The sequence below is a fragment of the Styela clava genome, chromosome 7, assembly GCF_964204865.1.
Source record: "Styela clava chromosome 7, kaStyClav1.hap1.2, whole genome shotgun sequence".
Classification (NCBI taxonomy): Eukaryota; Metazoa; Chordata; class Ascidiacea; order Stolidobranchia; family Styelidae; genus Styela; species Styela clava.
Genome location: NC_135256.1, coordinates 10,184,816 through 10,201,014, shown reverse-complemented (window position 1 = coordinate 10,201,014; position 16,199 = coordinate 10,184,816). Strand labels below are relative to the sequence as shown.

General features: G+C 34.7%; 2 protein-coding genes across 3 annotated transcripts; both read left to right on the top strand.

The window, feature by feature from the left end:
- Positions 1–138: 138 nt before the first annotated feature.
- LOC120328796 (carbohydrate sulfotransferase 9-like) lies at positions 139–6,336 on the top strand. The gene is made up of 6 exons (XM_078114704.1): positions 139–555; positions 2,159–2,362; positions 2,673–2,809; positions 3,438–3,637; positions 4,022–4,252; positions 5,792–6,336. The coding sequence occupies exons 1-6, from the start codon at positions 478–480 to the stop codon at positions 5,950–5,952; spliced, it is 1,011 nt and encodes a 336-aa protein (XP_077970830.1). The 5' UTR covers positions 139–477; the 3' UTR covers positions 5,953–6,336.
- A 2,146-nt stretch (positions 6,337–8,482) lies between these two features.
- Positions 8,483–14,942, top strand: LOC120327964 (carbohydrate sulfotransferase 11-like). Of its 2 annotated transcripts, none has more exons than XM_078114590.1 (6): positions 8,483–8,695; positions 10,726–10,941; positions 11,183–11,319; positions 11,984–12,183; positions 12,507–12,737; positions 14,191–14,942. In XM_078114590.1, exons 1-6 carry the CDS (start codon positions 8,612–8,614, stop codon positions 14,349–14,351), a joined length of 1,029 nt encoding a protein of 342 aa, XP_077970716.1. In that variant the 5' UTR covers positions 8,483–8,611; the 3' UTR covers positions 14,352–14,942. The 2 variants fall into 2 exon arrangements, with proteins under 2 accessions (XP_077970716.1, XP_077970714.1); XM_078114588.1 differs by having other exon boundaries at positions 8,484–8,695; positions 10,720–10,941; positions 14,191–14,938.
- Positions 14,943–16,199: the final 1,257 nt, after the last annotated feature.

The following is a 16,199-nucleotide window of genomic DNA, read 5'->3' as shown; positions in this document are numbered from 1 at the left end:
TAATTTGAAGCCCACTTGTCTGTTCGCATTTACTTGCTTGTGGGCCGACAGATTCACACAGCGATTCTGAAACTGTAATATATAGGAGTGCCTACAAGAGTAAGAGTCCGAAATAGGAATAAATATATGGTTTTAATTATTATTTGAATGATTTCCTTTCAAGTATAAGACTTATACAGAGTATCAAAAGGGCGGAAAATGCCTGTTATTTTAAACTATTCCTGACAGTATTTTTGGCGATATAGTGCGTTTCGCAATTGAAGTGTAAGGATATAATATGTATTATTCCCAATGGTTGAATAATGTCAATCACAGCACAGCTCTACTGTAAAGCTTGGCAAACCATTACAGATATTACTACAGGTCAAATGAGGGTTCTATTAAAATGGGTGTCGAGCTGCAGAAGGGTCGACCAGCGTCCAATATTTTAATATTAATGTACAACACAGTCATGTCAACATTCTTTCCAACTGTAACATGAAACTCTACTTTTCATTATGTCAATATGCCCCGAAAGGATATCTTGGAAGAATGCTTTGCAGTCGGATCATAACGGTATGTGAAACAGCCAGCGCAAATTTTTACTGTATACAGTTCATCAACATGTTATTGAGGGGGGCATCAAACATTCTGGTATGCAGCCTTATAATAGTCTCAATAGGCGTTTGCTTTATATTCTATACCGAAGTGTTCTATTAAATAAATGTAAGAATATAAAGAGTTTCTGTTCACCAAATGATGACTGTTTGAGTCCCCCTTTTCCAGTGGGAGACACTACAATACATGCAGATCTCCATTAGTCATATTCAAATGAGTTAGTGCTTTCGGAATCAGATTTGAAGATCTTTCGATGGATGCCATAATTTCCAAATGAGCAAACCAAACCGGGATTTATACTAAATATCAATTTTTCAGATGCCTTTGAATCTAAATATTAAGAAACTTCTTTCCGTAGTATTATTAATTTTCCTGGCTGGATTATTGCTACAATTCTACTTGTCTAGAATCTTTCAGATTTCCCAGGTTTGAAACTTATTAAAATGATTTTTATTGCTTTATTTTATATTTGGGAAAATGTGGCCACAGAGTATCTCTTCAATCAAAAGTGAAATTAGCAATTAGCATAAATATTCCTTCACATCACCATGTCGAACAATGATTTGGACAAGCATACACACTGGTGCATATCGAGATACAGGAAAACTGTAAACTTCCCGGTTTGTGCACAACCTACCAAGTTTATTACACCATGGCGACAGATATTAGGTTTAGCGATGCAGGGATCGTTGACCTTCAGAGACAACACGGTTATGTTGAACGCTCATGCTTCAGTGGGCGCTGTTATTCATTGCGGTGTCATATTCCAATCTCAGATTAGGAATCCAAAGGTGTGTCACACTCCTAGAGAATAGAAACCAGTTGAAACTTCATTATTTTTTGAAAATTTGTGCATGAAAAATTTAGCACTTTAAAGCAGTCTGGTAATCTCAATGGCTGATAAATAATATGTGTATCAAACGGGTCTACTAAAAAAATCTGAAGATAGTTTTTTTCAAAAAAAAAAAAGTAAATATTATCATATAATTTAGCATAGCTATATATCAATATTTCAAAATCACGTTAGCATTAGTGTAAAAACTGCGAAATCCGAAAATAGCTGAGAAAAAATAAATATTCTGAGATAATTTGTTATGGCTATATATTAATATTTGACCACCCCTTTCAAAAATAACGACATTATTAGGGTAAAAAACTGTGTAATTAATTTAAATTAGCATATTTTGTGAAGTTAATGGGTAGAATTTTCAATTTCAGAAAAAAAATCAATAATTCGACGGTATTTAATTTAACCTTGTAAACGGAAAAAATTTGCGACAAAAAATATTACCCCAAATAAAAATATAAATAAAAGGTTAGTATAAGAAAATTTTGAGCAGATGAATTCTTTTCCAATTCAAAAATGAATAATCGTTGGAAAAAATTGGATGTCGACACCCCCTGAAGCGCGAGGCCCTTAGGCTTCATTCCACTTTGCACAATGATAAATCCGGTACTGTGCACATGTGTATGCAAAGCTGGAGTCATGGCTCCAGATTTTCCAAATAGAACAATTATTCATATGCATTCAAATCCCAATATACTTTATTTTAAATTTCAGAAACGAGGATTGCAATTTGACATTACATCTGAAGTAGAAAAATGGAATATGTTGAAGCTGATCAAACAACGGAATTCACATTTAAGAAAGTACTGCAATAAACTTGGATATGGGTATTCTGGAAATTTAACCCTGAATGTATCCACATGGATGCACAAAATAGACTACTCTAGACCTCTTTTATACTACTCAGATAAACTGAAGGTAAATTTTGTTTCCGTATTTTGTTAGAAAGGTTTAGTTGTGGGTGAAACTGAGTTGTTTATTTGTCGAATAGACTCTATAGTTCACCGAATATGGTACTGTAGTTGGGATGGTCGGCTTGCTTTGACCTCTGGACAGGATAAAGGCAATGATTAGTTCTTTTGTTTTTTTTTTTGAAGTTTTTTTGGCAAGACTGTCTTGATAATTAAAAAGATATGAACTGCATAACTACACAAAATTTGACTGTTGCTACTGATATTGTGCAACATACAATCTAGCATTCGCTTGTAGGTTTGGCCTTTAATTGCAGATGATACTATGTGAAGTTCCTAAATGCGGAAGCACAAGATGGAGGAAAACATTGCTTATCGTGGAAAGAGATGTAAATGCAACTTCCATGAGTGAAATTGAACATGAAGAATCTTTCACCTTGGCTCGCGACAAGCGGTAAAACTTACTTCAATTATATCCTGCGTTTCGCGAAATATATTACGGGTGGAGATTTGGTATTATAACGCTACATTGAATTTAACCTGGTATTAAATTACTATTGGCGCCGCATTTATTAACTTCCAATTTGTTATCGAGGTAAATCGATTCATTCATAGCAGGAGATGCAATATTGTAAAAAAGTCACGTGTGATAAATAAACAAATTTTAGAGAGACCAGACAATAGACACAGTGATGACACTGTACCTAATCAATGGAGTCTAATATTTGTAGCCTTTTGAAAGAGTATCATCCAAACTATAATAACATTCGCGTGCTCAATCACAGATACTTCACACAGAAGCAAGGCGTAGGGAAATTAGGAAAAAAATTCTGAATAATTAGGTAAAAAAATTCTTTTGGAGCACCAGCGACTACATTATCCTAATCTTGTGCTTTTTGATAATAATTTGTTTATAATCACACATGCGTAGCTGTGCATTTTTTCCTTTTTCATAAAACACTACATTGAAAATGGAATATTAAAAAAAGTAGAAATAAATTAATAGATGTTTCCATTCTACTATATCCTACGAAAATTGGACTACAACGTAAATACGGCAACATTATCTTAAAATACAACAGATTTCTTTGGACAAGATTTCCGCCCAAAAACCCGGGGTCTCATCACGAGATAAACAAGCGACTGAATAATTATTATCGCATCATGACAGTAAGAGAACCATTGGAGCGTGTTGTATCTGCTTACATCGATAAAATGTTACCAGATGGAACGGGTGAAAAATATTATGAAAAAATATCGAAAACAATACATAAGAAATTCGGTGAGTCATAAAATTGTGATTGTGCTTCTACATGCCTTTTTTCTGAAGCGGTTAACGAATAGCTTGATGGAGTTATGCTCAAATTCAGTCCCAAAGAGCCTATTGCATGGGTGATCAAGTTTCTTTGCATTCATTCAGAATCTATTTTGTTTTTCAACGGGCTGCATTGAGAAATTGGCTGCGGCGTCATAACTACTGTTCCCAATATCTACCGAAGCACAAGGTTTTGGCATACAGTCTGGTCATTCCAATGGCGTATGGTATAGCTAAAGCTGAACAAACCTACTCTAGGTAATGGTTTTTCAATTCACTGAACAATAAATAGTACTTCATGTTCATCTCCAGCTCAATTTCAGAAATGACGAATAATTCTTTACTTTTCAGCCAAGAACAAAAACACAAAATATTTTCAACCTGGTTCAGCTAGCTTCGAAGAATTTGTCGACAGTATATTGAGCAATCCAAAGCAACATGATATCCATTGGAGATCGTATAGCGATATATGTGATCCTTGTCATATTCAATATGATTACATTGTTAAATTAGAGACAATTGCTTTGGATTCTGAATATCTTGTTAAAAAATTCGGAATAAGTGATGATCTTCTTTTTGAACGTAAGTATTCACCCGTTTAATATACATCAAAGCAGCTACTTTGATGTAACTTGGTAATAATATTCCACCGCAGCAATTCACAGCGTTATCGGTGAGATCTCCCTGACTGCCGGCACTGCCACGTGTCATTGAAATATTTGCAGAAATAGGGAAATTTTTAGAAAAATACAATTGTTCATAAAACTCGAAGGAAATTAATAGAACAAATAACAATGAAAATAGTGATCTTCCACTAGTGTAGTGGCTTTAAAAAACGATTGGTCAGTCATTGTTTCGGAGAAAACGATCCCAATGTGCCCTGTAGGGAGACAAATATTTCTCACGCAGAAAATTTAAAGTTTTAGTAAGAGACAACAGATGAAAATATCGAATAAAGAAATAAAATGAAAATCAATAATTGAGAAAATGTATGTGGAAACTGATAAACTGAAGACCACAAAAAGTCAAAGATAAATTGAAATAAAAAATGGAGGAAAAATCTTTGTCGTGCCTTTGTATAAGTTTTAATCACAATATCAAGATTATAAAATTCTATCATATGGAAATTGTACATGCGAAAATATAAATCCTGTTTCACACTTGATTGTTATGTAAATACTGCAGTTCAACATAAGTGCTTCGGTTTGCTTTAGGCGCACAAATATTTTACTGAAAATTACTGCATTCCTGCAAAGCCGTCACTGGGATATAAAACAGTTGAGAGGGGCCTCCCCCACTAACTTTGTCGTTTATATTACCAGGAACTTCTTATTTCCGCTATATAAAAACATCATTGTTTGAAATATAAAAACATCATTGTTCGAACGCGCGATTGTCGCGACGCAACTCTTGGGTAATAAGATCCTACCTAAGGCTGCTTTCTTATAAAAATATATACAAAAGCGTAACTTGCGCAACTCCGCGCAGACGAGTATCAGATGGTATTCAAACAAACCGCCATCACAGCACTCCGGTAGCTCGCCATTCAAGCCCGACAGAAATTTTACACCGGAGCGACACCTCTTGTTTATGCCAGACGAGCGCAACCGCGTTTTGAATTAGGAATTGTTTAACTATTACGAAGTTCTTGGACCAGCACACGCCGCATATAAAGTCTCCTCAATTAAAAAGTGCTAAATAAGTATTCCTGTTGAGCGAGAGTGTCACTCCTGCTGTGAAAAGATGCACATAGTTTAATAACGTTTTTTTTAATGAGAGAATTTAAATATAATAAATCAGACGGACTATCCTTAACACTGCAATCGCTTGACACCCATCCAGGTTTAAAATATTTGAGATTAACGGAGAAAAAGTTGAAATACAATACTTTTCTGAAACAAATATTCCTAGATCCAACGAAACCTTTTTTGTTCAAATTATAAATGGCTTTCCTATTTTCGGTAAATAGTAACTCTGAACGCTAGCGGTGCAGTGTACAAAACGAAGCTAGAAATTGTTTGACGATAGATTTGTTGTGAATAACATTAGAAATACGCGAGAATGGTAATAACCATAAACGAAAACAATTTGAATATAAAATATAATATTTTATTTCTCCAGGCGATTCGAATTTATCGGAGTCATTGGGGCACAAGTGGAAAAGTAAATACAGAACATATTTAGAAGGACTTCCTATGAAAAAATTGCATGCTTTGTATGAAACATATTGGGAACAATATAAGTTATTTAATTATTCAACCCCCTCATTCGTGGAAGTATAATGAATGAAAAACTCATGGAAAACAAAATTTCCATAACAAGTGAGGATACAGATATCAATTAAAAGCCATTCAAGTTGATGGGAACACAGGCTTAGGGGCGGACCTCAGGAGCCATTAAGGTTGAACACAAACTCATACTCCCGAATTAGAAATTAGTGCCCTTTCATCACAATTTGAGCGTTTTTATATACCAATTCGAGTTTTCAGATTTCTGATTTTCTTTGTGTATTTGTTTGTATTTCAGTGTGATTTGTTTGAATACTCTTAATATGAATCAAACTTATCTGTGAGTGGATGATGATGCCAAAAATATTTAATGTCGTGACTCGTATTGCATTTTATCTTCCTGGTACATACATACTGAAAAAAATAATATCGAATTAATTTGAAGTACATTTATAGTAATGAACGGTGGAGGTTTATTGTTCAAGTAATCAAGATAATGTATAGGGACGCATGAGAAAAACATGGAACAAGATTGGCGAGCTATCGGCGATTTAATTTTCATTTCTCAAACATTGAAATCTTTTCCTCCAATTAAACAGTTAGATGTGGAATACTAATACTGAAGTGACAACTTTCTAGTTATTTAAATATTAGCTCGATAAGGCAGCAAAACTTCCATATTCTCATTATATATATAATTTAATGATAACGTATTTTATCTTGAGAATATATAATGAGTGAATAACCGTTAAACAAAATGTTTTCTTCGTAATCGCAAGCTTATTTCCTCTGCATCAATAATCAATACGCCTTCCAACTTCGAAGTAAAGTTCAATACTCTCTTTTGGAGTTATCACGTACAAGTATCACAACCACAGTTATTATAAAAAAAATTTGATGCAACTGGGAAAAGCATCATCGAGATCATATTATATATATTCATCAATTTTCAGTCTTGTCCGTGAGACCGTTCTGTCCCATCCCATGGGATTCTTATTGGAATATAACTGAATGAATATTTAAATTTATGGATATTCAGGTTTAGTTTCGTCTAAATAGGACTATATGTTTAAAAATGCTTCAACAAACGCAACAGTTGGGGAATATATCATACGAGTCGTATGTTGTTCCGCCTGTAAGGCTGTGAACACAAAATTTCAACCTTACCAGTGAAGCAATCAGGTGTAGAAACAGTTATATGGTCTTTTTCCGTAGAGGGTATACTTGGCTGCCGTAATCAACAACAGGTTTGATTTTTGTGGCAGTTCTTAAAATGTGTATAGACGCCTTATTTCGTAGAACCGCTGAGGAAGCAAACACTGACAATGTCAATTATCCAGCCAATCTCACGAGAAAAGAGACCGGGGCCTGGATTTCGCTCGTGTGCATTATCGGGGAGCAATAACCTACTCGAGCGTGCCTGCCACAGAATCCCGTCTGGCGCAGCTGTACCGATAGTTGTAAGTACCCGTTTTACTGTAGGCAGGTAAGTGTAAATGCTGAGTATGTCTGTCAAATGTCTTATAGTGTAATAAAGTTCATTTAATTCACCTCTTTATCAGTAAATGCAGCAAAATTAACGTATTCCCGTTTAAATGTAATCATGCCACAAAGTTAACTATAGTTGAACCGGCCTTTGTTGTGAACTAAGTTGATGGATGGAAGTCGCGTTCAGTTTTGTAATGAGTTTTTATTCATTAGCAAATATGGAGATATAATATTAAATGTACATCACTCGACGGCAAATGTTATAGGCGCCTTGTTGACTTTGAGCCTGGAAACCCAAGTGAAGGTCAAGCGTGATTAAAGTTTCATTTGAAGCATAAATATCCGTGGGTAAAAACAATCGAGCGATGCTCAAACATATGGACACGAAATCCAAAGCAAAAGAAGTCGCAAACGGCAGTCACGGTTAGCGGATTAAAAACCGTGCTCTCGTGGAAAATAAATATACAGTGAAATTTCGGATGAAATATCAGATCTTATAGGATTCATATAAAATTTAGAAATCAATAAAAGTAATAGCCTTCCGGCAAAAAATACAATCCAAAACCACTGGATATTTCAAAGCAATTAGTTTATTAGTAAATGAGGAAAGTGATTCTTGTAACAACATTATGTAACAACAAGAAGAAGAATGATAAAATATTAACAAAACGATCCATACATAGTTCCACTTCGTATCCAATAACCGTGGGTGAAAATGTCCATAGCATAACATTTCCACTGGTGGAAATGTACGTTCATGCAAATCATGGTTTCAAATATCGGTGTCTGCAAACGTCCATGGGGAGGAATTATCCATTGATGCAAACGTCTACGTATTTAAATTTGTTTAGGTGCAATAGGTACAAGGGCAAAAAGATGTCGGTGGCTGCAAAAGAATGCCATGATTTTGTATCTTTTGTATGATATCGCCTCCGGGCAAATACAGTTGCTTAGGCTCCAATATTCCAGTTAAGAATAAAATTATGCCTCAAGCGTTTGCGTGTGCAACTTGTTTAAATGTACATTAGTCTGTTCGAGTTGATGTTTTGGTTTTAAAATTATAAAAGCCTAAAATTCCGTTAATCAATTCAAACAGGCGGTATAAATCTGAGATATGGCAGTCGGGCGAATCAGAGATCAATCTGATATGTTTACCTTTGTGTTGTTTTACGTTTCAGATATAGGGGATAATTTGTGCATTTTCTAAACGTTACATGCTCGCATCATGGACCTGTGCCGGTTACATTTAAAAAATAGTATCATCATTTGCATTGTCTTGTTGCTAAGCGTGTCAACATATATAGTAAACGTGAGTAATCTTTATTATGTAGTTTTAGCCTAAATATTTCGAACGAAACCATGAATATCAAATAATTTTGTTTAATATTTGATGCTGAGTCTTGTGCTATCGCTAGTCAATTGGCAGAGACGATGAGTATATTTCAAATACCGGTAGAAGGGTACCACTTCTATACGGAAATAAACGGATGTTATTTGTGTTAATTGAGCAAAACGTAATTATTTCCAAGCAACCTAAATCCCGCCATAATAGATGGATTATTCATTTTCCGACGTTTAGTGTACGATTTATCGGTGATAACATTTTATATCGCAGAATTTCGAGGAATGCCGTGTGCTTTTAACATTCGTGATTGGAATAAATTGACTGTTCACACGACGAAACCATTTTGTGTGTATTTGGCGATTTCGCAAATCGGTGATAGTCCGTTAAAATTTCCTGTAGTTCAAAAGCAAAATCGCAGATAGCTTCATCTTCCTTGTCTGCACCACATGGCTTAGATCAGGGGTGGGCGACCCCTGGCACGCGTGGCACAATCCGGTCTTTATTTAAACTCTTTTTGTCCTTTCATGACAAATTGCTACAAAGAAATATAACATGAGGTAACAAATGAGTGAGCTCTCGAGAAATATTGTCGGAAATAGCGCAGCATTCATTTGGCTACATTCTTACGTAATATAGTTCGTATGTGCCACCCTTTTTCCTTATTTCTGCTTGATTTATGAAGTTGGCTATATGTCCCACTTACTGTTATAAATTGATTCCGAAAGAAATATGAGCAATAGGGAAGGGAATACAAAAGAGGATTCCAGAAAACGAACTATTGCGTGATTGGGATGCCATTCCCGAAAAATTTTCGTGTCTTGAAAACTTTGCAACTGCATTACTCTCCATGTTTTAATCTACATAATATGCTTGTAAATCTCTGTTCTCAGTCATGAACTTTATTAAGTCTCGTAACAGGAGTAGCCGGAAAGATGAAACCAGGAGTCCGTGTATTACTTTGAAAGTTACAAAATATACACCCGATGTAAAATCTCTATCAGCGGTAATGCAGCAGCAGAAGTCTCACTGATATCGAATATGAAAAGTTATCAAAACTATTTGTCGGATTGATATATTTCCGAATAGTGAATCTGTCTGTACATGTTTGAAAGGTTTATTATTGTGTATTTTTGCTTCAAAAGTAGCAAAGCATTGTTTTTAATTTTAGTCGACAGGCGGAAGAATTTTGTCTTTAGATTTATCCGATTTCGGCACGCGAGCAGAAAAAGGTGTTCCACAATATTACTCGCAGGCAGCCTTTTGTCAACTTTGTACTCGCACGCAAATAATTTGTAAATATAAAATTTGTAATAGCGATTTCGTGGTTTCTAAATAACTGCGAAAGTGTCTCGCACTTTTCGCAAAATAGTGCGTTAATAGTGAACACTGAATTACATGCATCAAGTATTTTTATGTTCAAGTTCTTAGTTATGATATAACAGATTACAATAACTTTTTGGTTTGGATTTTTTCGGTGATGGCACTCATATTAATTAAGGGGTGATTCTAGTATTCATAGTAGGGTTTTCTACAATCTGATTTGCATAATCACAAAATCGTACCCATGCTCATTGTGTATTGCACGCATGTGAAAAGAATAGGAAAGTACTTCACTTCGAACAAACAAGATATTTGAATCTTCCCGGCTTAGCAGAACCAATCAAATTTTGAAAATCTTGTGTAAGGTAGTGAGTATGGGGATCAACCCCAGAATCTTTGACTCGCCAGGCCAATAAGGCGCTGTTCGACGCTCTCCAACAACAAGGATAACGCGCTCTGGCCTTCGCTAGCGCAGGCAGCTGATGAAAGACTCTTTTGGGCCATCACCCAAGTTAGTTATAGAAGTGTTACATTTATCCATTGTGATAGTGTCACACTTGGGTATTGCATTAGTAAGACAGTTTATATCGCTTACATTTTACATTGAACATACATTGCTTTGTAAAATTAATTGTATAAATAAACATTCTATTATACGTTATTTTAAGTTTCAGAAAGGAGCAGTGCAATCTCACATCAACATACGTCTAATTGCCCCTGAAGTAGAAAAATGGAATATGCTGAAGATTGCCGAGCAACGGAATTCACATATTAAAACGTATTGCAATAAACTTGGATATGGGTATTCTGGCAATAGAACTTTGAATGCATCGGCATGGATGAAAAAAACACGGATTAGGCCTAATTTGTACTTTTCTGATAAACTAAAGGTGAGTTTTATTCATTTTTTTGCTGGAAAGTTTCAATTATGGGCAAAACTGAGTTGTTTGGTTGTCGAATAGATCACAGTAAACGAACTGAAGCGGGGCAGTACGGATATTGCTGTACTTTTGTAACGTTTTCCTGGAAAATTACATTTGAAGAATGATTAGATAAGACATGATCTGAATCCATTCAAGTGTTTACTGATATTTTGAAGTGTTTACAGATAGATTTCACCCTTATTTACAGATGATAATATGTGCAGTTGGTAAATGCGGAAGCACAGAATGGAGAAAAACATTGCTTATCGTAGAAGGAGATGTAAATGTAACTTCCATGAGTGAAATTGGACACGAAGAAGCTTTTACTTTGGCTCGGGACAATCGGTAAAGTTATATATTGATCGATTATTTCTAGCTGGTTCGAATAACTCATGCATGTAATGTCCTCCGCATTCAATTTTGTTTGATTTTTTAATCAGGTGAAGTGCCGTTGTTCCAAATATTCCACGTTTAAAAAGTTAAAAAATTAAATACGGCCGAATAAATGAATTTATTCAAATTTAAAAAACTTTAGCATTTTAACTTAAAAAATCAAAACACCCTCTAAATTAATTAAACAGTTTTTACCATAATAATGCCTTTTTGAAAAGATTAGAAAATGATAATAATTAGATGTTTATTTATCAACAAATAATAAATTTAATTTATCTATACAATAACATAGACCTGTTTGTTTTTAGAAATAAAATAATCAATGTACTATACATTGATGCAAACTTTTGCATTTATGCCGTCATAATACAGTTTACAGATATTTGTATTGTGACGTTTTAATAAATTACATAACAGCTTGTGTGTCGTCATTATCGGGATGAGCTCACAGACGAAGTAGCCTAAGACTCTCGTCGTCAGGCCCCGTGCGCATCCTTTGATTTTATTCACCAGTTTCCACAATGCGACAAGAAGTATGACAAGATGATACTTTTTTTCCCACTCTATAACATAAAATACAGTTAATGTACCTCAACTCTATCTTGAAATACGACAGATTTCTCTGGACAAAATTTTCCCCTCAAAACCCGGAATCTTATCATGAGATGAACAAGCGACTGAATAATTATTATCGCATAATGACAGTAAGAGAACCATTAGAGCGTGTTGTATCTGCTTATATCGATAAAATGTTACCGGGTGGATCGGGTTTGGGATTTTATGAAGAAATGTCGAAGAAAATACATGGGAAATACGGTGAGTTTTTGTGTTCAGGGGTCTTGTTATGAAGCGGTTCTCAAATAGTTTGATGTGGTAATATTCAAAGTATGGAATATAACACGAAGACCCTATTGTAACTGGCTATTGATTGCAGAACTACGATACAATAATGCCAAAAATGTCATTTTTAAAAGCCGTCTTTCCGCCTGACCCTAAAAAAAAACGTATGAGGAATTTTAAATTTGGCGACAAATCTCATTTAAGCTTTGTTGTTTGAATTTATTGAACAATAAATAATACGCTTAATTTTTAGTCCCTGCTGAATTCCAATTTTTTTTTTTACAATTTATTATTTTCAGCTCGAAATAAAAACACAAAATATTTTAAACCTGGTAGAGCTAGCTTTGAAGAATTTGTCGACAGTATATTGAGCAATCCGAAGCAACTTGATATCCACTGGAGATTGTATAAGGATATATGTGATCCGTGTCATATTCAATATGATTACATTGCTAAATTGGAGACAATTGCACTGGATTCTGAATATCTTATGAAAAAATTTAGAATAAGTGATAATCTACTTTTCAAACGTGAGTATTCACCCTTTTAATATTCACCCTAGGGCAGGGGTGGGCACCCCTGGCACGCGTGCCGAACTTGGCACGCGAGCCCATTTATTCGGCACGCGAGCGAGGCCTTAGAAACGAGATCATTTTTCTCTTTCAGATAAAAAGTTGCAAGACTCTGTCTAAATTATCTGATGAAACTAGGTGTTCGTTTTTTCATCATCGTTTGTTCACAATCCGTCATTTATTTATTGAACACTTTTTGTTCTTCCATGACAAATGGCTACAAAGAAATCTGTTATGACATAACAAATTAGTGAGCTGTCGAGAAGAGCGCAGCAATCATTTGAATACATTCTTACGTAATATAGTTTGTATGAGCCATCCTCTTTCTTCCTTTCTGCTTGATTTATGAAGTTGTACAGCTCATGATGGTCATGAGAGTTACTTGCTTACCTACGTTTATAAATTAATTTCGAAATATAAGCGATTAGGGAAGGGAATACAAGAGAAGCGAAGGAAACAAACTACTGCGTGATTGGGGTGCCATTCCCGAAAAATTTTCGTGTCTTAAAAACTTTGCAACTGCATTACTCTTCACGTTTTCATCCTCATATGCTTCTGAATCTCTGTTCTCAGTTATGAACTCCTGTCATATTATGAAATATCAGTCCAGCAAATAGATTTATTACTTTTCTTATTCTATATCAGTGAGACTTCTGCTGCTGCATTACCGCTGATAGAAATTTTACATTGGGTTTATATTTTGTAACTTTCAAAGAATACACGAACTACTGGTTTCATCTTTTGGGCTACTCTTAATACGGGACTAATCAGTCTCACCAATATCGAATAAGAAAAGTAATAAAGTCTATTTGCCGGACAGATATTTTCCCGAATAGTGAATCTGTCTATACATGTTTTATAGGTTTATTATCTTGTAATTTTTCTTTAAAGCAGCAAAGCATTGTTTTTAATTTTGGCTGGCACGCGGAAGAATTTTATCGCTAAATTCAGCCGATTTTGGCACGCGAGTCTAAAAAGGTTGCCCACCCCTGCCCTGGGGCCTACCTAGAGGCTACTTTAATGTAACTTGGTAATTTATACACGAATTGAATGCAAAAAACGACTAAACGAATCATTTTTATGACTCATTGTTGCCAAGAGTTTCATTTTAAACATTTAGGTTCCGATTGAAACCGACATAGTTCTGTTCAATCAAATTTGACTAAACGGTATTACCTATAGGCAAACGATCCCAATACTACCATACGACCATCAGCTCAAACATACCATAGATTCAGACACGGATATTCAACTCCAAATACCCCCTTTTCAATCGAATTGTAAATTTGCTTTGTTATTTTCAGTAATCACTCCAATGTGTAAGAAATACACAATGAGGGAATTGAAAAGACTAGTGAATAGTCTTCACTATGGAAACAATTCGAATATAAAACATAATATTTTTTTTCAGGAAAATCGAATTTATCGGAGTCATTGGAACACAAGTGGAAAAAGAAATACACAACATATTTAGAGGGACTTCCCATGGAAAAATTGCGTGCTTTGTACAAATTACACCGGGAACAATATAAGTTGTTTAATTATTCAACCCCTTCATTCGTGGAAGTATGATAAAGGAAAAGCGTTGAACTGCGCATGGCACGATTCTGGTAATTGACTCCACCCAAAGGATAGCAAGAACTTAATGACACGACTGGGACGGCAGCAACGAAGTAATCAATATAAGAATTCGGAACGTAGAAGAAATAGGATTTATCAAGGATTTTATTTTTTATTCAATAGATTCTATTTATTTCGGTTGGAATTTTCTTTCTTCAATGTCAACTGTCAAATGCAGAATACTGATTTACAACATAGGCATTTTTCCGAGCCAAATTATGGGCGTTCTATAGTTCAGTTTAATATTATCTAATGTCAGTATTCCAGTGATAAAAACTATAGAAAGTGACAAAATAAGTCTGTTTAACCCAAAAGCGAAAAAATGATAAAGGTGGCTTTACCTCCAGTTCGTCACTGTCTTTAATACACATTTAGCTTGTTTAAAGTATTCTATGAGTCGTATGATGTCATGTCCTATAACAGGGGTGTCAAACTCGTTGGCTCTCGAGGGCCGTATTGCATTTTGGGAATTGTGCAAAGGGCCGCAAACAGTTTTCGATGTAATATGATAATGTATACTCGGAGCATACTTTTAGATAGATGGAGTTTGTGACATATATTGTGATTAAATCAAACAGCCGAATGAAGTTTTGTTATTTTCTTGAATTTCAATTGCCATTTACGTATTAATTATTGCATTTTACTTATATTGCAATTTACTGTAGTCATTACAAAAAATCATAAATATTTCTATGTACAACTATCCAGAACATTTTGAACAAAGTTTTGATAGGAAAAAAATAATACATACACTAAAAATGACTAAATATATAGACCTAAAATTGACAAAAATACTACAGAATGAACTCAATGTTTTTTTTATTGCATATGTCCTGACGTTTGGCATCTCTTTTGTGCCACCAGCCTACTAATATCAGGATGAAATTATTTTACAGTACCAACACTGATTAACGAATTCACATGAACATCGGTTAATCTGGATCGTTCAGAATGTTTGATTACTTTCAGTAATGCAAAAATATTACGTTTATCACTTCATGTATAGATCTGTAAACAAACAAATGTCGGACTTTTCGGACCAGACATTTCCTACCATTACGTGGCATAGGACCTCTTGAGTCATGATTGATATTTATTTTTAGTAACTAGGTAGTTGTATAACAAAATATTAATATACAAACACACGATAATTTTCTGTTCGAATGCGATCTTTAAATTTGTCATATTGACTGCTGATCGTATTCTGAGAATGTCTACTTATATTGTATTCTTTCATTGTACTGATGGAAATATGACAAATTAAACAATGCGCATCAGAATTTGAGAAATGCAGAAATATTGCAACTCCCAGTTTTCTGCCTTTTTCATATAGTTTGCGTTTCATTTAATCCCGGAAGTGGTTTTTCAAGTACTCTTTTGCTAGCCATAATTGGATCATATTCAAAACAAAAAAAAATTAATTTTCAAAAAATAATTTCAGTAAATTGTCGTTTCTGTGTGAATATTCAATTCAAAAATGTATAACATTTATATAAAAAAAAACTTGCAAAAATATTACAAATATTGATGGGCGTTCGAGGGCCGCATTGGGCCACATATTCAGCCCGAGATCAGAGTTTAACTTTACCAGCCAATACGATTTAACAATAAGAATAATTTGGACAACACAAAATTTTCCTGCGTGTACCCATAAACTGCATGCATCCAGGGAATTTTGTATCTACTTGTTTTGCATCCATAGATTTTAGCACCCGTACAAATATTCGTGGGTTGAAAATGACCGTTTCTGTCCGTGGATGCAAATAAAATGTCCGTAGGTGCGAACGTCATTGTGTGCAA

Excerpts from the sequence above, each read along its gene's own strand:
- LOC120328796 (XM_078114704.1), top strand. The coding sequence starts at position 478 with ATGAAACTCTACTTTTCATTATGTCAATATGCCCCGAAAGGATATCTT. Across the intron at positions 2,810-3,437 it reads ACCTTGGCTCGCGACAAGCG|ATTTCTTTGGACAAGATTTC; the intron begins GTAAAACTTACT and ends AAAATACAACAG. Across the intron at positions 3,638-4,021 it reads AACAATACATAAGAAATTCG|CCAAGAACAAAAACACAAAA; the intron begins GTGAGTCATAAA and ends TTTACTTTTCAG.
- LOC120327964 (XM_078114588.1), top strand. The coding sequence starts at position 8,612 with ATGGACCTGTGCCGGTTACATTTAAAAAATAGTATCATCATTTGCATT. Across the intron at positions 8,696-10,719 it reads TGTCAACATATATAGTAAAC|TTTCAGAAAGGAGCAGTGCA; the intron begins GTGAGTAATCTT and ends CGTTATTTTAAG. Across the intron at positions 10,942-11,182 it reads ACTTTTCTGATAAACTAAAG|ATGATAATATGTGCAGTTGG; the intron begins GTGAGTTTTATT and ends CCTTATTTACAG.